The sequence below is a fragment of the Globicephala melas genome, chromosome X (genome assembly GCF_963455315.2).
Source record: "Globicephala melas chromosome X, mGloMel1.2, whole genome shotgun sequence".
In the NCBI taxonomy this organism is placed as follows: Eukaryota; Metazoa; Chordata; class Mammalia; order Artiodactyla; family Delphinidae; genus Globicephala; species Globicephala melas.
This window is the reverse complement of record NC_083335.1, coordinates 14,245,914-14,268,929: the sequence shown is the minus strand read 5'-3', so window position 1 is coordinate 14,268,929 and position 23,016 is coordinate 14,245,914. Positions and strand designations below refer to the sequence as shown.

Here is a 23,016-nt window from a genome sequence, read left to right as displayed (position 1 = left end):
CTGCTCTGTGCGCGCTGCACCGTACCTTTCAGAGAAAGAGGTCTGATTTCCAAGTAGCCCATTGCTCTTTTTCTCTTTGATTTTCCTTGTATCTGTTTATTCTCGGGGGAGAGGGAATGGATATTAGTCTACTGGTTCACTTTTCCCTCAGCAAGAGGGTTCCCTGGAAATTTTGATTTGCACTATTATCATCAGCACTCAAGAAGAAACACGTTCTCAGCTTCAGAAGAGCAAAATGTGGTCAGATTCATAGATATTAAAAGTTAGGGCATCATTTCCTTGTACAGCAATGAAAAATAAGTATAGTTAGTAACAAAATAGAAAAATTACTTGTATCAAATGTGATAAGCAAAGGACTCAATAAAATATATATTCAGATTAATAGGGAAAATATCAATACACATTAGGTAAGAAGGCAAAGGATATGAACTGTTATTCGTTGAGAACTAAAACACAGCAAAAGTTCATCTATACTAGTAATCAAATACACTCAAATTAAAGAAACTTTGAGATATCATCTTATACAGACTACAGTATCTTTTATTGGTTCCCTCATCATTGCTGGTGGCATTATAAACTGCACTGGCCCTTTGGAAAGTAGTGTTGCGGGCTGTAATCAGATCCTCTGGCTTTGATCACCTTGACCTTGCTGCCTGCTCTAAGGAATGCCAGCCTCACAGCAGCCATGGTCCTGGGCCCTGCTCTGCACACATCCTGGACCAGCTGAGTCCTTACACTTTTTTCCTGTGACTTACTGCGTGTTTCATCCCCTGTAAGAGGAGCTCTTCCTTCCTCTTCCTTCCTTCCTTCTGCAGAATCCGCTTCCTCTGTGCCTGTTGCTATGCATCTCCATGTCCCCAAGGGATCGTTCTGGCTCCATTGGCCACAGGACAGTTGGCTGCTGAGGTCACTCACATCACATCACCTTCACAAGCTACTGAAATAGAAACAAACTTTGGTGACTGAGTCCAGAAAAGCCAAGGGAGTAGATTTGAACTCTAAATCTGGAAAAGCAAATCTAAGAGAAACTGAGCCCTGGGCTAGGACCAGCTGTTTTTAATTTCCTGACAAACCACTATCTACTTAGATTTACCCTCTGGGAGATTTCCGCGTTAGGCCAACCCCAACACCCCAATTTCTTTTCAGAATCATGAGCATATCTCATAAACGGTAGGCAGTCGAAGAAAGAGGACCCTTACCCATTAGCCTTTCCTTAGTCTATGCATATATAATGCATAATTCTATGCATTATATTGGGCTGGCCATAAAGTTCGGGTCTTTCCGCTTACAGAAAAACCCAAAGGAACTTTTTGGCCAACCCAATATCCTGTGTGGGTGTGGGTATGTGTGTTAGGGGTGGGCGGGGAAAAGACCGTATAGATAAAAGAAATATTTCTGAGAAAAATAAAATAACTTCCAATGGCAAACTACCCTATCATCAACGCTAAGGCAAGGCCTCCCAGGGGAAAATCTGAACGGGGTGCAGGGCCCAGGAAAGGTACCCTGGGAGGCTACCACATCCCCTCTCCCACCAACACACATACACACAAGGACATGCATGTAGTCACCCACATGGCACCTTACGTTTGGATACCTGTGAGATCTGGTGAAAATGACCTTCAAGCATGGCCTTGCCAGGTGGGAGATGTGGAAAGGGCCAGTGTGCACTCTGGGCTGTGGGTGGAGCCAAAGGTGGGAGGGGAGCAGCCAGCTCTCTCCCTGTTGGTGAGATCTCTGGCAGGAGCACCACTAGCCATCTTCCTCGGGCGGGCCCCGCCCACAACACCCCTGTCTTCTTCCCATCTCCTGGCGGCCTTACCTTCAACGAAAGGAGGAAATCAAAGCTGGGGCATCCCAGCAGTGCAGACAAGCGCTTGGGCCGTGAAGAGTGCAAACCTGAGGCTGTCGGTAAGCCTGTATTGAAATTCTTTCCTTTCTTTCGGCAGAACTGGCTTATGATCTGGACGTGGACGATGCTCCTGGAAGCAAGCAACATGTGAATCAGAAGGACAATGAGATAGTTGCCTCTCACAACCTCGGGAACGGCCCTTCCCCCCTGAAGATTCTCACCAGCTTGGCAATCTCCGTGGTGTGCTCTTTCCTCCTGGTGCACTGACTGCCAAGGTCACCGCACACGTGCTGCCCTTCAGCACCCTGTGGTCTCCCTCTATAAAGGGAACCACCTTTTTCTTTTTTTCTATTTTTTTATCTTATATACCTCCTCCAGCCATTAAGTAGAAGACTAACCATGAGTTACGTTTTCGAAAATCAAATGGTATCTTTATGAGGACGGTAAATTTTAGTGGTAGTATAGATTGTCCTTTTGCAATGAAAAAAAAAAATCAGATTGTGCCAAATTATTTTCCTATGTTTGGCTGCTAGAACATGGTTACCATGTCTTTCTCTCTGTCTTTCCCTTTGCATGGATTTCTTTGGAAAAAAAAAATAAATGCTCAAATAAAAATGTGTTGGGTCTTTTTTTTTTTTTTTTTTTTTTTGGCGGTACGCGGGCCTCTCACTGTCGTGGCCTCTCCCACTGCGGAGCACAGGCTCCGGACGCATAGGCTCAGCGGCCATGGCTCACGGGCCCAGCCACTCCGTGGCATGTGGCATCTTCCCGGATCGGGGCACGAACCCATGTCCCCTGCATCAGCAGGCAGACTCTCGACCCCTGCGCCACCAGGGAAGCCCAGCATTGGGTCTTTTTTTGTCAGCCCACGTACGTGGTGACCATGCAATGCTTTCCCCCTCCTCACCTAGCTTTCTACTCAGTATAAGAAAATCCCCCTCCCTCCCTGCCTACCTTTTGGGTGAGTATCAGCCTTGGCTCCAAGCTCCAGTCAAAGCCAGTCCGTCCCAACACACACCCACTCCATAATCTCCATCTACAAACGGGGTAGAGTATCTGGCCTATGAAACTAAAGGCATCTCAGAAAAGTGCCCCGTCTCGCTCTACAAATTTCACTTCGCTGAAAACGTTTTGCCCAACTAGAAATCCTCTGTATGGATCATGTGCACAATTAATATCCTTCCTTCCCCCGACCCAGAGAGGGGAGCCCCAATAGTGCAAAGTAATTCCCCAAGCTTCTGTGCTCCCCGTCTCCCTTCTCCAGGGGCTGCCACGTGGCAGGGCCGGCAGTTGCCCTGGGTCAGGTTGCAGAGGTTGTCACCGGGAAACCCAGGATTTATAGGAAGCAACACGGCTCTTGGCCTCAGACGGGCTCCTTCAACAGTCGTTTGTGCCACAACTAGACCTTGTGTACCTGTTGGCTGTCAGGCACTGTACCAGCTGCTGGAGATGATACAAAACTAAACAGATTGGATCCCTGCTCTCACAGAGCTGAAGGTCCGACACCAACACTAATTCCAACATCGGCAGCTGATGCTGCTCTTTGAACGTCCCGCTGCCAAAGAACCTCAGGAACGACCGACTCGCCACTGTTTCCAATGCCTGGCTTATTGCCCACTTGCCAGGTCGGGTCACCAGAAACGCTGTTGACTCTAATGAGTGGGAACTCAACTCCCACCTGAGGGCAAAGAGGGGCAAAGCTGGAGGAGGAGGAGAGAGAAGGGGCTGAGGCACAGGGCCAGAGTATGAGTCAAGGTCAAGGAAGGACTGGAATGTCCCCTTTGATACTGGGAGGCGGGCCCAGCCAGGTGCTCCCGTTTCTGCCCGGTGGCAGGAGGTGGCAGGAGGTGAGCCTGTGGGAAGCAGGCAGGGGAGTTTCTTATAACTTATCTTTTCCCCTCCGGCTGTCTCCAACACACTTTCATCAGGGTCTCCTGCAGAGCACAAGTTCCCGATAGCCATTTTCATCCTTTGCAGAAACTTTTGCAAATGCCAATTAGAAATGTTTGGTTAAGTGTTGCCTTCAGTTGGTTTTGTTGAAGTCGAGGCTACGATCGGTGGTATCTGTTAATATGCTTTCAATGATTTATAGCGGTTGGTAAGACTTTAACTGGCATTATCTTCGTCTTTTAAACATCATGATTTCTGTATTTGAATGGGATTTGTGAGAATCTTTGTTCTTTGATTCACGAGACCTAAATACGGCAAAGGTTTGTTCCTTGGACTCGAGTGTGCCAGGCTACCACCACCAGATCAGAAGAAGTCTCGAAAGCCTCGTCACCGCCTAATCGTCGTCCCTGTCGCTCTACAGAAAGGTTTTTATTTAATGTGGCCAAAATAATGTGTGACCCTGAGATCACGTTTTATGCCTGCAAGCAGAAGGGCACTGTCTTAAAGTCCATTTCTCCTTTCTGGGAGATGAAGGGGACTGTTTCTACACATCCTTCTCATTCACTTCCCCTCTTTGGTTTCCCTCTTGTAAAGTGGAGAATCAGGTCAAGGTGTCTAGTTTCTTCGTTGCTCTCATTTTGTGGCACCACTGGCCCCAAAAGGGAGTAAGTGCCAGTCCCTCCGCCCAGCACTGGTGTTATGCGTGTTCTGTTCCCACGTGCCTCTCAGGGCATCGCCAGCTTAAGGTCCTATTTGACATACTTCAGTTCCCGGAACGTGACCCGAGCCAGCCAGCGTTTCTGCGGTCTTGGTATACTGCCAGCTACGGTCCATGCAGGCTGAGTGATGCGGGGCAGAAGACTCTATAATGTCCAAGGCCTGCTGGCTTCAGTTGAATGGTTAGAATTAAAATGGATAACCGTTCACACTTACAAAACATGGAAAATCCACCATCTCCAATTGACATTTTACTTTTCCTCAATGGCCTTTGTCTTTTAGCATTTTATCCATGCCTCTTCCTATCCCTCTATATTTATTCTTCTAGTTCAGAATCTAGTTTCACAGCTAGTTGCTCGTGGCTTTTCACCTCTGAAGTGTTTATCCTACCCTTTGATTTAAACGTCCTACATGAATTTTGTTAAGATGACTATTGTCCTTAGAATAGGCCTGGCAGTTGGGAAGTTGCCCCATCTTGTTGTGAGTTTCCAGGCCCCTTTCTCGTTGGATCCACGTGTGAACTTCCACCAGCTCAACTCTGGTATTTGAACAAGGTTAAATCATAGAACAACATACTGAATCCCTAGGCTGAAAAGGACCCACTAATTCATCCCACAATCAGTGTTGGATTAGTGCCTAAGGCTGGGCCCTCACTAGGTTGCAAAACAGTTTATTTGGTTGCTGGACACCTCCAATTTTTAGAAAGTTTGTTTTTTTCAAAAGCAATATATACAGGTAATAAAAATCTAATAGTACATCATCACATAAAGTTTAAAAGATGACATTTATCCCATCATTCCGTACCCCATAGTTATTATTAAGTATTTGATTGAAATCCTTCCAGTCATTTTCTCTCTTTAGGTGCATATTCACACACATGAGACGATACTGAATGTATAATTCTATCATATGAATGAATCTTTGGTAGGTTGAGCCTAAATCTGCCTTCCTATAATTTCCACCCATTGGTCTTGGCTCTTCCGTAAAGACCAACATGAGATTAAGATGATACCACTTTTGGGACTTCCCTGGTGGCACAGTGGTTAAGAATCTGCCTGCCAATGCAAGGCACATGGGTTCGATCCCTGGTCTGGGAAGATCCCACATGCCGCAGAGCAACTAAGCCTGTGTGCCACAACTACTGAGCCTGCACTCGAGCCCGCGAGCCACAAGTACTGAAGCCAGCATGCCACAACTACTGAAGCCCATGCGCGCTAGGCCCTGTGCTCTGCAATAAGAGAAGCCACCGCAATGAGAAGCCTGAGCACCGCAATGAAGAGTAGCCCCCCAGGGCTTCCCTGGTGACGCAGTGGTTGAGAGTCCGCCTGCCGATGCAGGGGATGCGGGTTCGTGCCCCGGTCCGGGAGGATCCCACGTGCCGCGGAGCGGCTGGGCCCGTGGGCCATGGCCGCTGGACCTGTGCGTCCGGAGCCTGTGCTCCGCAACGGGAGAGGCCACGGCGATGAGAGGCCAGCGTACCACAAAAAAAAAAAAAAAAAAAAAAAAAAGAGTAGCTCCCGCTGGCCGCAACTAGAGAAAGCCCGTGTGCAGCAACGAAGACCCAATGCAACCAAAAGAAAAAAAAAAAGATGATACCACTTTTCGCACAGCTGTCCTTCAGCAATAATTTTCAATCACTGACTCTTGCCTCTCCTGGGTTGGTTTTCTCAGCTCCTTCAGCCCTGTTCCACGCTCCAGTGGGTCAGTGGTCCTCTCATGCTGTCATAACCATAGCTGAGCTCATGGTGCCCCTGCACCGGCGCAGAACGGAGCATGGGTGTTTACGTTCCCACAGAGCACAAGACCTCCACCAGACAGCAGTCCAAGAATGCAGACACTTAGAAGCCACGTCACACCCTTCATGAACGATGAGCTTGTGGCCAACTGAAACCCTCACGTGTTTTTGCGAGAATGGCCGCCAGGCCAGGTCTCTTCCATCCCATACTCGTGTAACTGACTTCTTTAAACTAAACTCCAAGGGCTTTTGATTTTACTTGTCTAGACGTTGGGCCAGGCAGTATACACTGTGTGGGGGGGGGAGTGTGAGTGTGTGTGTGAACAGGGGTGAGAAACTTTTTTCTTGCCAAGGCCACACATTTTGGAAGTCCTCCTTTGGAACTGCTGTCGAGCCAGTTTATGTACATACCAGAAAATCAACCTCATTTCTCTAGAGTCAAACCTTGTTTGGAACCCAAAATGACGTTCTTCAGCTTGATCAACCACCTCATTCACTAGATTTGCTGCCAAGTAGTTTTTAGCTGTCTCCCAAAATCAAATTTACCTTCAAGAAACAAAGGCCTCCCTGAGAAGATTCCAAAGACTATGCTATGGGATATGGAGGGTTTTTTCCCCCCAAAAATGTTCTACAATATTTGAGGACACTGTACATCTTGGAAGGACACAGCATCAGTTTGAATATAGAAGGTCTGCTAGGTTTGCCAAGAGACCAACAAAATAAGCTCATTGCTTTTTATTCATTTTTATATGTTTAGAAATAAATATATTGACTCTGAAAGTTTCACATTAAAAATAGATGGGGGCTTCCCTGGTGGCGCAGTGGTTGAGTCTGCCTGCCGGTGCAGGGGACGTGGGTTCATGCCCTGGTCCGGGAGGATCCCACATGCCGCGGAGCGGCTGGGCCCGTGAGCCATAGCCGCTGAGCCTGTGCCTCCGGAGCCTGTGCTCCGCAGCGGGAGAGGCCACAACAGTGAGAGGCCCGCGTACCGCAAAAAAAAAAAAAAAAAAAAAAGATGGAAGAGAGCAAGATGGCGGAGTAGGAGGACACAATTCACCTCCCCCCAAAAAACACATCAATAATACATCTACATTTAGAGTGATTCTCACTGAAAACTAATGAGACTGACACAGAGGCTCTTCTACAACAAAGGCTATAAGAAACCCACACAGAATCAGGTAGGAAGGGAAGAGAAGTGATCAGGTTGGGACCTATGCCCCTGGGAGGGGACACAGAATGGGGAGGGAGGTTACAAGGGCAGAGATCCTCCCTGGGGAGTGAGCAGTTCCAGCCACATATTAGGTGCCCAAGCCCTGGGGTCCAACATCAGGAAGAAGAGTCCCCTTAGCTGGTTAGAAAACCAGTGGGACTAACAGAAGGGCTGTAAGAAACCTAGACCCTGCTAGTGAAGAGCACACACCCACTTGCTTACTCCCGAAACAAGGCAGAAAAAAAGAGTGAACGTGCACGAGATTCTGGCTGGTTTCCCACGACAACTCCAGTGAGCACCCCAGCCTGAGCCAAGCGTTCACTATGCCCACTTGCTTCACAATGCAGCTCCACACTAGGGCAAAGTCTGCCACGAGAGGAGTGATCAATTATGAGGGACTGTGCCAACCCAGATGCAGAACAGCATCTGAACAGGGTGGGAGCAGCCATCACTAGTGCTTACAGAGGCAGCGCATCAGAAGTGTCCCAGACTCTGGCCAGGCAGCACAGCCCACGCCCAGACCCACACCATGCACCCGCACCTGCCCCTCTTCCTCCAGCATTGTGGTGCTGGGAGTAGGGAGAGCACACACTTAGAAGGAATGGAGCCAGCTCGGACTCAAACTTCAGGGCTTCTGCTCCAGCAACTTGGGACCTGACCCACACCCCCCCGGTAGGTTGTTGGCCACTAAGCAAAGAAGTCCCAGATCATAGCTGGCTCTGGTTCTAGCCCCTCCATCTCCAGCTCCACCTCTCATCAAAGTAATAGCTGCCAGCACAGCCTGGGTAAAGACATAACTTGTGCTCATGTCAGATCCAGCTCCTCCACCAAAGCCTCTGGGCACACACAGACTGCATAGAGACACTCCCACACAAGGACACACCTTCAAGACCACAACAGGTAACTCTTTCATTATGTCTAATTTTATAAAGACAGAGAAAGTTAAGCAAAATAAAAAGCAGAGAAATTTGTTTCCATTGACAAAACAAGAGAAAACCCCTGAAAAAAGAACTAATGAAACAAAAGTAAATAACCTACTAGATAAAGAGTTCAAAACATGAGTCATAAGAATGCTAACTGAATTAGGGAAAAGAATAGATGAACACAGTGAGAATTTTAATGAGTAACTAGAAAGCGTAAAAAAGAACCAGTCAGAACTGAAAAATACAACAAATGAAGTGAAAAACACACTAGAAGGAATCAATAGACTAGGTGACACAGAAGAACACATAAGTGATCTGGAAGATAGAATAGTGGAAAGCACCCAATAAGAACAGCAAAATGAACAAATTTAAAAAATGAGAAAAGTTTAAGGGACCTCTGCAGAAACATAAAGTATACCAACATTTGCATTATAGGAGTCTCAGAAGGAGAAGCAAGAGAGAAAAGAGTCAAAAATGTATGTAATGAAATTATGACTGAAAACTTCCCAAACCTGAAGTAGGCAAAAGATATCCAGGTACTAGAGGCACAGAGGCTCCCAAACAAGATGAACCCAAACAGACCTATACCATGACAAATCATAATTAAAATGGCAAAAGTTAGAGATAAAGAATTCTAAAGGCAGAAAGACAAAAACAGAGTCACATACAGGGGGACACCCATAAGGCTATCAGCTGACTTCTGCAGAAACTTTGAAGGCCATAAGGGAGTGACATGCTATATTTAAAGTGCTAAAAGGGAAAAGCATGCAGCCTAGGATACATTACCCAGCAAGACTATCATTTAGAATTAAAAGACAGATAAAGAACTTCTCAGACAAGCAAAAACTAAAAGTTTTTATCAATACTATACCTACCCTAAAAGAAATGTTAAAGGGTCTTCTTTAAGTGGAAAAGAAAAGGCTACCACAAGAAGTATCTATAAGAAAGGAAAAATCCAACTAGTAAAGGCAAATATATGGTAAAGGCTGAGGATCACCTACTTAAGTAAGCTAGTACAACGATTAAAAGACAAAAAAGTTGTAATAAACTATAACTACAATAAATAGTGAAGGGATAAACATAAAGATACAAAATATGACAATGAAAACAAAATGTGGGGGAGGGGAGTAAAAAAGGTAGATCTTTTAGAATGTGTTTGAACTTACATGACTACCATTTTAAAACAAGTAGATATAGTTATTGGTCAACATATAGGAACCCCATGGTAATCACAACTCAAAAACTTACAATAGATACATAAAAAATGGAAAAAGGAACACACACATACCACTAAAGAAAATCATCAAGCCACAAGGGAAGGATTTAAAAGAAGAACAGAGAACTATGAAAACGAGAAAACAAGTAAAAAAAAATGGCAATAACTAAGCACCTACCAGTAATGTCAATTTAAATGTCAATGGACTAGGGGATTTCCCTGGTGGTGCAGTGGTTAAGAATCCTCCTGCCAATGCAGGGGACACGGGCTCGATCCCTGGTCTGGGAGGATCCCAAATGCCATGGAGCAACTAAGCTCGTGTGCCACAACTACTGAAGCTGGTATGCCTAGAGCCCATGCTGCGCAACAAGAGAAGCCACCGCAGTGAGAAGCCCGCACACCACAACAAAGAGAAGCCCCCCACTCGCCGCAACTAGAGAAAGCCCACACGCAGCAATGAAGACCCAATGCAGCCAAAAAAACAACAAAAAAAAGGTCAATGGACTAAATGCTCCAATCAAAAGATATAGGGTAGCTAAAGGCATAAAAAAACAAGATCAAACTATATGCTGCTTACAAGAGAATCACTTCAAAGCTAAAGACACACACACACACTGAAAGAAAGGGAATGGAAAAAGATATTTCATGCAAATAGAAACAAGAAAGTGGGGGGTAGCAATATTCATATCAGACAAAATAGGCTTTAAAACAAAGTCTATAACAAAAGACAAAGAAGAGCACTATATAATGATAAAGGGATCAATACGAGAAGAGGACATAACACACATTAACATATATGCACCTAATATAAGAGTACTGAAATACGTAAAGCAAACATCAACAGACATAAAGGGAGAAATTGACAATAATACGATTATAGTAGAGGACTTTAACACCCTACTTACGTCAATGGACAGATCATCCAGACAGAAAATCAATAAAGAAACAGTGGCCTTAAATGACACATTAGACCAAATGGATTTAATAGATATCTACAAGACATTCCATCCAAAAACAGCAGAACACGCATTGTTTTCAAGTGCACATGGAACATTCTCCAGGATACATCACATGTTAGGCCACAAAATCCATCTCAACCAACTTAAAAGGATAGAAATTATTTCCAACATTTTTTCCAACCACAGCAGCATAAAACTAGAAATCAATTACAGGAAGAAAAATGGGAAAAAACAGAAATATGTGGAGACTAAACAACATGCTACTAAAAAACCAATGGGTCAACAATGAAATCAAGGAGGAAATCAGAAAATACCTTGGGACAAATGAAAATGGAAACACAACTTTACAAACTTTTGGGGATGCAGCAAAAGTAGTTCTAAGAAGGAAGTTTATATTAATATAGGCCTACCCCAAGAAACAAGAAAAATCTCAAACAACCTAACCTATCACCTAAATGAGTTAGAAAAATAACAAACAGAGCCTAAAGTCAGCAGAAGGAGAAAAACAATAAAGATCAGAGAGGAAATAAATAAAATAGAGACTAAAAAAACAATAGAAAAGATCATTGAAAACAAGAGCTGATTTTTTGAAAAGATAAACAAAATTCATAAACCTTTAGCCAGGCTCATCAAGGAAAAAGAGGATGCAAATAAAATACGAAATGAAAGAGGAGAAATAACAACTGATATCTCAGAGATATTAAAAAAAAATCAAAGAACACTAGAGATCTAAGCCAACAAATTGGATAACCTAGAAGAAATGGACAAATTTCTAGAAAAACACAACCTTCCAAGACTGAATAAGGAATAAACAGACAATTTGAACAGACTGACCACTAGCAGTGAAATTGAATTTGTAATTTAAAAAAAAAAAAAACCTCCCAGCAAAAAAATATCCAGGATTGGACAGCTTCACAGAGAAATTCTACCAAACAAATAAAGAAGAGCTAATACCTATCCTTCTTAAACTATTCCAAAAAGTTGAAGAGGTGGGAATACTCCCATATTCATTCTACAAGGCAACCATTACACTGACACCAAAACCAGACAAAGATATCACAAAAAAGAAAATTACAGGCCAATATCTCTGATGAATATAAATGCAAAAATCCTCTACAAAATATTAGCAAACTGAATTTAACAATATATAAAAAGGATCAAACACTACGATCAAGTGCGATTTATTCCAAGGATGCAAGGATGGTTCAATATCTACAAATCAATGTGATACACCACATTAACAAAAAGCAGTATAAAAATCACATGATCATATCAACAGACACAGAAATGCATTTGACAAAATTCAACATCCATTCATGATAAAAACACTCATCAAAGTTGGTACAGAGGTAAAGCAACTATACTCCAATAAGAAAAATACATATGAATTAGAGAGGTTACATATTATCATTTATGGCAAAGGAATATAAAGGACTGGAGAATAAACTATACAGATTATTTCAAAGTAAAAAAAAAAGTTGGTATAGAGGGAACATATCTCGACTTAATAAAGGCCATTTATGACAAACCCACAGCTCACATCATACTTGATGGTGAAAAGCTTTTCCTCTAAAATAAGGAGCAAGACAAGGATGCCCACTCTTGCCACTTCTGTTTAACATAGTATTGGAAGTCCTAGCCACAGCAATCAGACAAGAAACTGGAAGGGAAGAAATAAAACCATCACTATTTGCAGATGAACTGATACTATATATAGAAAACCCTAAAGTCTCTACCAGAAAGAGAAATCAAAGAAAAAGCATATCCTATTTAAAACCACACCAAAAAGAAAGAATAAACTACCTAGAAATAAACTTATCCAAGGATGCAAAAGACATAGTCTCTGAAAACTATAAAACACTGATGAAGGAAACTGAGGACAATACAAAGAAATGGAAAGCCATCACACGGATAGCTTTGTTCACCGATTGGAAGAATTCATATTGTTAAAATGTCCATATGCCCAAAGCAATCTATAGATTTAATGCAATCCCTTTCAAAAATCACATGAGATTTTTCAGAATTACAACAAATAACCCTAAAATTTATATGGAACCACAAAAGACCCCAAATTTCCAAAGCAATCTTGAGAAAAAAGAACAAAACTGGAGGGATCATATGCCCTGACTTCAGACTATACAACAAAGCTACAGTAATAAAAACAGCATGGTACTGGCACAAAAAGAGGCACATAGATCAATGGAACAGAGAACCTAAAAATAAATCCACTCACCTATGATCAATTAATCTACAACAAAGGAGGCAAGAATATACAATGGGGAAAAGAATTTCTTCAACAAGTGGTACTGGGAAAACTGCCAGCCACATGTAAAACAATGAGATTAGAACATTCCCTCATACCATATACAAAAATAAACTCAAAAGGCTTTAAAGACCTAAATGTAAGAGGGAAACCATAAAACTCCTAGAAGAGAACATAGGCAGACTACTCACTGACATAACCCATAGCAATATTTTCTTGGATCAGTCTCCTAAGGCAAAAGAAGTAAAAGCAAAAATAAATAAATGGGACCTAATTAAACATAAAAGGTTTTGCACAGCAAAGGAAACCATTGACAATACAAAAAGACAACTTATGGAATGGGAGAGAATATTTGCAAATCATGTGACAAACAAGGGGTTAATATAAAAAATATACAAATAGCACATACAACTCAATATGAAAAAACCAACCCAAACAAAAAATGGGCAGAAGGACTGAATAGACATTTTTCCAAAGAAGACATACAGATGGTTAACAGGCACATGAAAAGATGTTGAACATTACTAATCATCAAATAAATGGAAATCAAAACAACAATGAGATATCACCTCACACCTGTCAGAATGGCTATCATCAAAAAGTCTACAAGTAAGAAATGTTGGAGAGGATGCGGAGAAAAGGGAACCCTCGTACACTGTTGGTGGGAAAGTAAATTTGTGCAGCCACTATGAAAAATAGTATGAAGGTTCCGCAAAAAACTAAAAAGAGAACTACCACAGGATTCAGCAATTCCACTCCTGGGAATACATATCCCCCAAAATGAAGACACTAATTTGAAAAGATACACACACCCCAATGCTCATTGCAGCATTATTCACAATAGCCAAAACATGGAAGCAACCTAAGTGTCCATCAACAGATGAATGGATGAAGATGTAATACACACACACACACACACACACACATACATAATGGAATACTACTCAGCCACAAAAATAATGAAATTCCACCATTTGTAACAATGTGGATTGGCCTAGAAGGTATTATGCTTAGTGAAATAATTCAAACAAAGAAAGACAAATACTGTATGTTATCACATATATATGGAATCTAGAAAATAAAACAGATGAATGAATATAACAAAACAGAAACAGACTCATAGATATAGAGAACAAACCATTGGTTACTGGTGGGAAGGGGCGAGGGTGGAGGAGCAAGGTGGGGTAGGGGACTAAGAGATACAAAACTGCAACGTATAAAACAAATAAGCTACAAGGATATATTGTACCGCACAGGTAAATATACCCATTATTTGCTAATGATTTTAAATGGAGTATAATCTATAAAAATATTGAATCACTCTGTTGTACACCTGAAACTAATATAATATTGTAAATCAAGTATACTTTAATAAAAAAAATAAAGATAAAAATAGAGTACAGGGCTGGCATGCAGTCAGAGCCTAATAAGTATTTGATGAAATAGTGGTTACCAGTGGAGAGGGGAAAAGGGGCAATATGGAAGTAGGGAATGGGAGATACAAACTACTGGGTGTAAGATAGGCTCAAGGATACATCATACAACACAGGGAATATAGCCAATATTTTGCAATAACTGTAAATGGAAAGTAACCTTTAAAAATTGTATAAAAATTTAATTTAAAAAAATAAAAAGGGGCAAATATAACCCTGTAAAAAATAATAAAAAGGGGAAAATATAACCCTGAAAAAAATGTGTTTGATGAATCCGGTATTCATTATACAAGTATTCCTTGAGTAACACTTTGTCAGACCCTGTGTCATGTCCTAGAGATACAGTATAAAAGACAGACACAGTCCCTGCTCTCATGGGGTTTCACATCTATTGGGGGAAGACAGACAAGAAATTATAATACACTAAAAACACTAGAGTAGGAATGTACGCGGGATGCATGGGAGAGCATCGAATGGGGAACATATTATGGTCAATGGGTCAGGGATATAACTCTTGAAGAAAGTGTAGAAAAAAGGACAGAAATTGTCCAGTTTTCGAAGAAAATGTACAAATTCTCCAGATTACAAAGGAGGCAGAGTGTCTTAGAACATTATGACATAGGTCCATAGTGGACCATGCACAAGCCTGTCGCATTATTTGCCATAATGGGGCATTGCAGGACCCCAGGGTGCCCATCCACGGGACAGGGGAGAGTTATCATGTGGAGCGTATACAGAGCACTAAGTAGTGGTTAGAAGCAATGAGCAATATTTACAGACAGCAGAATGGGTCTGTCTAAAACCATAGTGTGGGTAAAAAGGCAAGAAACCAAATGGGCTATATCGCATCCCACCTTTGCAATGAGTGAAGATCTATTCACAGAAGATAATACACATTTTACAAAAAAACATGCACACTAAAAGACGTACATTGAGCACATTCGAATGGTTGCCTTTGCATGGAGGGGAACGGGAGTAGGCTTCGGGCATAGAAAGGAATAAATGAGTAAGTCAAACAAAGCAAAAGAGGGGCCTTGTCTGGACCAACTCTGATGATATATGATGAACTGAGCGAGCAGTATCTATAACTCAACGCTTTGTACCCGAGGTCACAAACAAAACCAAACTTAAAGAAGGAAGGGAAGAAGGGAGGGAAAGAGGGAGGTTTAGGATTTCAGGAGAAACATCTTCTCTCTAGGGCTAGGCATATAGTAGGTGCTCAATAAATACATACTGAGAGAACGAACAAATCAGAAATCAGCGTGTTCTACCCTCAGGCCACTTGAAACTATTGGCTAATCAATTGTGCCTTCAATTATGTGGCGTATTTGCCACGCAGTTATACATCTACTCGAGTTGTGGAGGTGATTCTGAAGTGACCCAAAGCGTCCCCGAAGCTTCAGTTCGAGACAACATATTTAAGAGCGCCTTCAGACAAGTGATAATTATTGCTTTCTTTTGGGGTGAAAAGCCCCAATTTCCAGTACCCTTAGGCAATGGAACTGTAATATTTATTCTGCTTTATTAGAGGTCTTGAGCTCTTAGAGATAGATGATCAGCTCTGACCCCTTCGTTTTACAGATGTGGACACTGAGGCCCAGAGAGGCTAGGGGACACACATAAGGTCACACAGCAAGGTAAGTGCAAAGTCAGGGCTGCCTCAATCAGAGCCTCTCCCATCACATTATATATATATATATATATATATATATATATATATATACCCTGTCACCTTGAAAGAGCAGAATTAACAAATGGTTACATTGGTGAGCTAGAGTAAGGCTGCTTCCTGAAATCTGTGTGCATACAGACAGAGTTAGTTATACTGATCTTCATTTTGATCTTAGTGGCAGTTAAAAAAAACACACAAAAAACCCTTATTTAACAAAACACATTGCCTTTCCAAATGAATGCGTTCAAGCCAGGGCCTGCTTCGAGAAGCTTCATGTTGCCCTTACAAATTGGAACCCGGGGTGCGGGAATTCCATCCTCCTCAGGAAGACTCCCAGTCACAAAAGCCACATTGTTCTCCTCACTCACACTGTTTGGTTTCATGCCTTTGCTGTAAGATGTTACACATTTGTTTTGTTGGCGCTTTTGTAATCAGTCTAGACATGGGCCTACATGGAACCATCCAGGAGGCAGATAACACTCCCACAGTGGAATTGGGTAACCCCCTTGGTGCCCTTCCTTCAGGGAAGGAAGGGAGGCAATTCCCCGTCACCCAGGCCCCAAGCCAAAATGTTCATGAAAACGACCACAGAATGGACTGAATTCACTAACGGAGGAGTAGGAAGTGTTCTGTCTCTGAAAATACTCCCGGTCCCGTAGTAATCCTCATTTGGTACTTGGGATGAATTTGCTGCCAACATTTTTGTCTTAGCCAGAGCACTAAATGCTTTCTCACTGGGAATGCAAAGTCTTTTTGCATGGATCTCAGAGACCGCGTACTTATGCGTCTCCACAATTGAGGATCTATAGATTTTGCTTAACCCTAAACAAGCAAAGGTATATATAAAGACAAAAGCATGAAGGGAGGGCAAAGATGACTCAGATTGAATAGAGGTGGGTTTTATTTGCTCTCTTGATGCAAACTGTTTTGAATTTTTATACTATCACAGAATAGAGACATGACTTAAAGGTTTCACAATTTACAGGGCTGATGTTTGCCATTATGATACATTGTTGATAGACAGTAACAATGTTTTGCCCTTCTAGAAATTAAAAAATGTGCATCCTTCCCCCACAGCCTTCCCGCCACCATACTGGCAACAGGAGAAGCTTCTGGAGCATCAGGAATTCCAAATAAGAACGCGTCTTAAGCTTGCAGTCAATGAAACCATTCAGCCCAGGATCCCTCACAGCACTGAGGTCCACCTCTTAACACATGGCAGCGCTACAGAAGATGTTTGTGGAGTGAACATCGATTTGAGTGGCCACAGCTCTGGCAGATAGCGTGGAAATTACTCACTTTCCCTCAGACAACCAGTACCACAGATCCCCACATCTATACAGCGAGGTTACCGAGCACCGGCCAAACGGGACGTTTGACCATCAACTCCAAGACTGACCTACTACGGATGAAGCATGCATCAGCAACCTAGGGCATGCTTAACTTGCAATAATATCACATTGTGTTCTGCCATTTTACCAACAATAAAGTTTTATTCTCCTACAATTTTCTAGAACTTTATGGTTACAGTTAAAAAACTACCACAGGACAAAAGTACTGTCTAGGAACAGCAAAACTAGGGCTGTTTCCAAATGGCCACAAGACTGTCTAAAGTTCTGAATGAACGTCCTCCTTAAAGCCCTATTTAGAGCAATCAGAGTCCTCCACCATCAAAGAGCCAATGCTTTCCCAATATGTTTTCCTTCAGTGTATTTCGCTGTATTTTAATTCTGGGAATATCAGGAAGCTGTGTATATGCATATACAAAATGAAAACGGCGTATTTATTTTTGCCAGATCTATAAAGAGTTTACCACATTACAACTTTTTCAGTCCAGAAGCTTCTAGTTAAAGGTTGTCTTTCCATTATCATGAATATTTAAAACACAGTTCTGGCTCCCCATGAATTAGAATCTGTCCCAAATAGATTGCCACAAACTCTCCTTTCCAGGGGTAGGTTTCCATCTCCTTAGTGCTTTAATTTGCTGATAAACTTTGGTGTTTCCTCTGCCATCAAAATGGTTGTTTCTAATGTTGATGGTCTAATCCCCTGTGACTTCAGACATTCATTTAGTCCTATGGCACCTGATCATATAAAATCTATGATTCCCCAGCATGGGTCCCTCACATGAGTTTTGAGAAACGCTTAGAGAACTGAAGAAGTTTTAGTCAGCACCCTCTCACTGCCTACCATCAGGTCAGCCAAAGTATCGATAAAAACATTTCGGGGCCTTCCCTGGTGGCGCAGTGGTTGAGAGCCTGCCTGCCGATGCAGGGGACACGGGTTCGTGCCCCGGTCTGGGAAGATCCCACATGCCGCGGAGCAGCTGGGCCCGTGAGCCATGGCCGCTGAGCCTGCGCGTCCGGAGCCTGTGCTCCGCAATGGGAGAGGCCACAACAGTGAGAGGCCTGCGTACCGCAAAAAAAAAAAAAACAACAACATTTTGGTAGGGCTTCTCTGGTGGCGCAGTGGTTGAGAGCCTGCCTGCCGATGCAGGGGACACGGGTTCGTGCCCTGGTCCGGGAAGATCCCATATGTCGCAGAGCGGCTGGGCCCGTGAGCCGTGGCCGCTGAGCCTGAGCGTCCGGAGCCTGTGCTCTGCAACAGGAGAGGCCACAGCAGTGAGAGGCCCGCGTACCGCAAAAAAAAAAAAAAAAGAAAGAAAGAAAGAAAGAAACATTTCGGTAAATGTTAAAAGTTCTCATCATAAGGGAAAAGAATTTTCTAACTATGGGAGGTGATGGATGTTAACTAAACTTATTGTGGTGACCTATACATATAGTCATCACGTTGTACACCCTAAACTTAGACAATGTTATATGTCAACCAGAGCTCAATAAAACTGGAAAAAAGAACAGTGTGTATTACATTAAGCCCTATACTGCCTCCTCTTTGGCTTGTCCTGAGGCTCACATGAGGGCATGGACAGGAAAGTCTTTTGAATGGCTTGATACATCCATTAGAGGTTTCTGAAAAGACAAGTACCAAACTTTCGATGGGGAAGAGCATTGTGGTTTGTCCCACGAGAGTAGGAAGCCCTCAGCTCTCTGACGCCTTTGTAATTGCCTAGCACCACCTGACTTAAGCAGGACCCTACCTGTCAGGATGAGGATTCTCCTCGGCCTCAAATGGGCAGCGGGCCTGATATCAAAGAATCTCATAGAGACATCACAAGAAAAGGCTTACGGCTTCCAAACCTCCACCCTCCTCACCCTCTTCCAAGCATTTCACACTTGAAGCCGGGAGGTCAACTTCAGAAGGAAGAGAATAAGATGGATACTAATAATCAAACACTCTGGCTTCTTTTGATGCCAAGAATCAATGTTCCTTTTGAAGGGAACATTATTGAAAACTCACAAATGGCCAAGGCCAAGAGCACGCATGACCACTGCAAAACATTGTTCTTAATCTATCCCGCCTCACCTCTCGTTTTATTTCTCCTGAAAGCCGTTTTAGAGCCTCGCCAGCGGTCTGATTCTGCCTGGCAATGCGGTAGAAATCCAATTCCCACATCTTTTGCATTTAGCGGCTCGAGAGTCCTCTTCAGGTATCTTCCAACATCTCTCTTATTGGTCACTCTTGCTTTACCCCTTAGCTAGGGCAGGAGGGAAGGCCCAATGGGCTGCCCATGCACGACAGTCACCCCCAGAAGACAGTCAAATCCAACTGAAGTTGCCAGTCGGCTCTCAGTCATAATCTAGGTTTTCCAGAATACTGGTGTTCATTACAAAGCCATCAACGGTTTAGGGATGTGTATAGGTGACAGCCCGGTAGGACTTTGGGAGCGGAATAAGGAGACTCTAAAGACGAGGTTCTAGGGAATTCCCTAGTGGTCCAGTGGTTAGGACTCCATGCTTCCACTGTAGGGGGCCCGGGTTCAATCCCTGGTCGGGGAACTAAGATCCCGCAAACAGCGCAGCAAGCCAAAAAATAAAATTAAATTAAAGATGCGGTTATAGAGAGCCAAACTGGGACGAAAGCTTAGGCTCCCCAGGAGTTGACCAGAACAGCTAAAGCCTGTGCTCTGAGCCAGCCACAGACCCAAGGACAAAGGTACTCATGTTCTCCGAGGGCCTCCCAGGCCTGGCCACCCACTGAATCCTAATGAGAGCTTCAGGTACAGAGCGACTTTGCCCAGCAGTGAGGCGGGATGTCTACCCACTCCCAGGAGCATGAAGCTCGCACAGTGAAGCTCTGCGGTGACCCTTCTCCTTGCTTGGCTGTGCTGATCCCCGGCTCCCCTTCCTGGTCGGCAGGCCACAGGCCCTGCTCCTGTGGCTTCAGAGAACACCTTTCAGCCTGGTCTGTGCCCTGAAGGAGGGACTCACAGGCCTCCTCACATGGTCTGGCCCAGGCCCTTCCAGGAGCTGTACTCCCAGGTGGGATGGAGCCCATCAGCCGACGCGACTCAGCCCAAAGGTCTTCTGAGGGTCCCATGTTGCTTTTGACATTAAGCTCTAAAAGGCAAGGCAGAGCAGCGGAACCCGACATCCTCAGAGGTGCCATCCATAATGTTCCTGTGAGTCCAGAGGAGACTGGAGGCTGCAGAGCCGGCAGCCAGCCAGGCCTGGTTTCATGCACTTCCACATTCTTCTCTAAGACTTCTCCGGAAGCTGCAGAGCTTAGTGTGGCTGCTCCAAAAATCTTCTGGCATTTTTTATTTGTAATAATTCCAAACCCACTGAACATTCTTGTAACAACCGAGAATTGGGGGAGAGAGTGGAAAAAAAGGATCACTTAGATGATGAGGGGCCTACTCACTCTTAGGTGCTGATTTTCAAAGCGAACGGAATTTGATGGCCCTGCTTGAGCTCTCAGGGAGTGTTGATCTCCTGCCCGAGCCCCCCATGGCTTTTCTACTGTAGATCAGGGTAGCTGCCGGGTTGGGACTCGCCAGGGGCTGCGATCCAGTGAGAGTCTGGCCAGGGTCTGGGAGGAGCTGCTTTCCTCGTTCTCGGCCTGTCCCCCTCTACATGCTGCATCCAGGAGAGATGAAAATAAATCATCCAGGGGCAGAGCGGGCAGGCCCTTGAGGTGAACTAGTCCGGTCCCCTCAGCCAATAGAGGGGGAAAGTAAGGCCCCGGGGGAAATGAGGGGCATTAGGGTGCTTCTAGAGCCTAGGGCCTGCTGCCTCCCAGCCCAGGGCTCTCGGTCCTAGCCCATGAGTAGGATCAGAAACAAAAACAGCACCCGCCAAGCTAGAACCGAGAGCTTTCTCCATCTTAGAGTCCCTGGCTTCTTACCTGTAACCCCTCCTGTCACCAGTCCTTGTGACGAGAATCAGACCAATGAACACCGTGTAGAATACTTAAACTCCCTGAAAACTGGAAGACAAGTGCGAGAGCAGTGGATTGAGAGCTTATTTGAATTGGTATTTCCTATGAGCCCTAAAAGACATGCATTTTCCTTAGAGAAACAGATGGAGATTCATTTCAAGGGCCATGAAGAAGAAAAAACACATTTGCTCAAATGGCATGGTCTTTTTCTTCTGCAATGACTCAAAGCCCAAGCTCCCGCCTCTTCCCCTGGGAGCCTGGTAATGCGCATATCTGGAGACCTGCCTCTTCCTCAGCTCAGCCCTTATTTTAGGGAGGGAGAATTCAACCGCTGATTCCAGAAACTATTTTCCAAGAATAACGGCATATCTGGCCCAACATAATGCTTCCATTTGCAGTTGCTGGCAGAATGAGGAAGCTGGGCATTCCCTTTCATCCACCCCCATCACTGAGGCTTGCCCAAGGCCCTTTGGAAATCTCAGCTCTAGGAGTTCACACACTTGGTTCTTAGAACTGAAAGGAGAGGTTGACAAAGGTGGGGAAGTGTAAGTGAGGAGAAACCAATACCCTCCCTACATTAGGAGCTAATTAGATTGGAAACATAACTCTGGCAAGGATAAATGATGGGGCCACAAGGATTTGGCTCAACCAGGGTACCAGTAAACCTTCTCCAGAGGCCCTGCTGGCTCCTGCAGTATAGGGGACCCTGCCTGAGAGATTGTGGGGAGAAACCGAGCTCCTCCAGAGAAAGCTCCAGACACTGTAAAACCATCTGGACTAGAGCAATCGATATTTGCATCTTAAATCTGTTGTCACAGAATACCATGGAGCTATCTACCAGACTTTTCTGAGAGATGAATCCCCATGGTGGGAACACAGAGTATTAGCAGCTCAGAAGATCTAATGTGTCCAGGGGAAAAAAGACCTTGCAATCATTTCACTTAAGTATACCTTGAGTTTATATCCTATATGGGTCCCTTTCCTTACATTTTTTTAAACATGAGAAAAAAGTTAAATCTTATATTTAGCCTTGAAATTTTGGATGAAAATCTCTTCCTTAGTCAAAATCTCCATTTCAGTTCCCTCCAAACTAGTTCTTAAACTGTTTGGGGGCGAGGGGGAGTGTTGAGGGTGGTACAAGACTTCTTTGAGAATCATAAAAGGGCTTCCCTGGTGGCGCAGTGGTTGAGAGTCCGCCTGCCGATGCAGGGGACACGGGTTCGTGCCCCGGTCCGGAAAGATCCCACATGCCGCGGAGCAGCTGGGCCCGTGAGCCATGGCCGCTGAGCCTGCGCGTCCAGAGCCTGTGCTCCGCAACGGGAGAGGCCACAACAGTGAGAGGCCCGCATACCGCAAAAAAAAAAAAAAAAAAGAGAATCATAAAAAAGCTTAGGTTTCTCTAGGAAAAAAAAAAGTGTTGATACCCTGTCATAGGCAACCTCTCTGATGGCTCCCAATATTCTCTTGATATTCACACCCATCAGTAATTCTTTCCCCTTGAGTGGAGGCTGGACTTAGTGACTTGTTTCTAATGAATAGGATGTGGCAAAAGTGGTGGGATCAGGTTACAAAAAGACTGTGGCTTCCTTATGTATATTTTCCCACAATAATAATAGTAAAAGACTGTGGCTTCCATCTTGCTGGCTCAGTCTCTTGCTCACTCACTGAAGAAACCAGCTGCCATGTTGTAAGGTACACTATGGAGAGATTCACATGGCAAAAAACTAATGTCTCTGGACAATAGCTAGCAAGAAACTGAGACTTGCCAACAGTCACGTGAGTAAGCATAGAAGCAGATCCACCTTCAGACAAGCCCTGAGATGAATGCAGCACTGGCCAGTACTTGGTTGCAGCCTATGAAACACTCTAAAC

The 23,016-nt window shown here is 44.0% G+C and overlaps 1 protein-coding gene across 1 annotated transcript in view; it reads left to right on the top strand.

Annotated features, from left to right (window-relative positions):
- The window catches only part of GPC3 (glypican 3), a 442,250-nt gene extending 439,793 nt beyond the window's left edge, over nt 1-2,457 (top strand). The window contains exon 8 of the mRNA XM_030849089.3: nt 1,947-2,457. Coding sequence (XP_030704949.1) covers nt 1,947-2,116 — 170 coding nt within the window. The 3' untranslated portion in view covers nt 2,117-2,457. The remainder of the gene's footprint in view (nt 1-1,946) is intronic.
- The last annotated feature ends 20,559 nt before the right edge of the window (nt 2,458-23,016 follow it).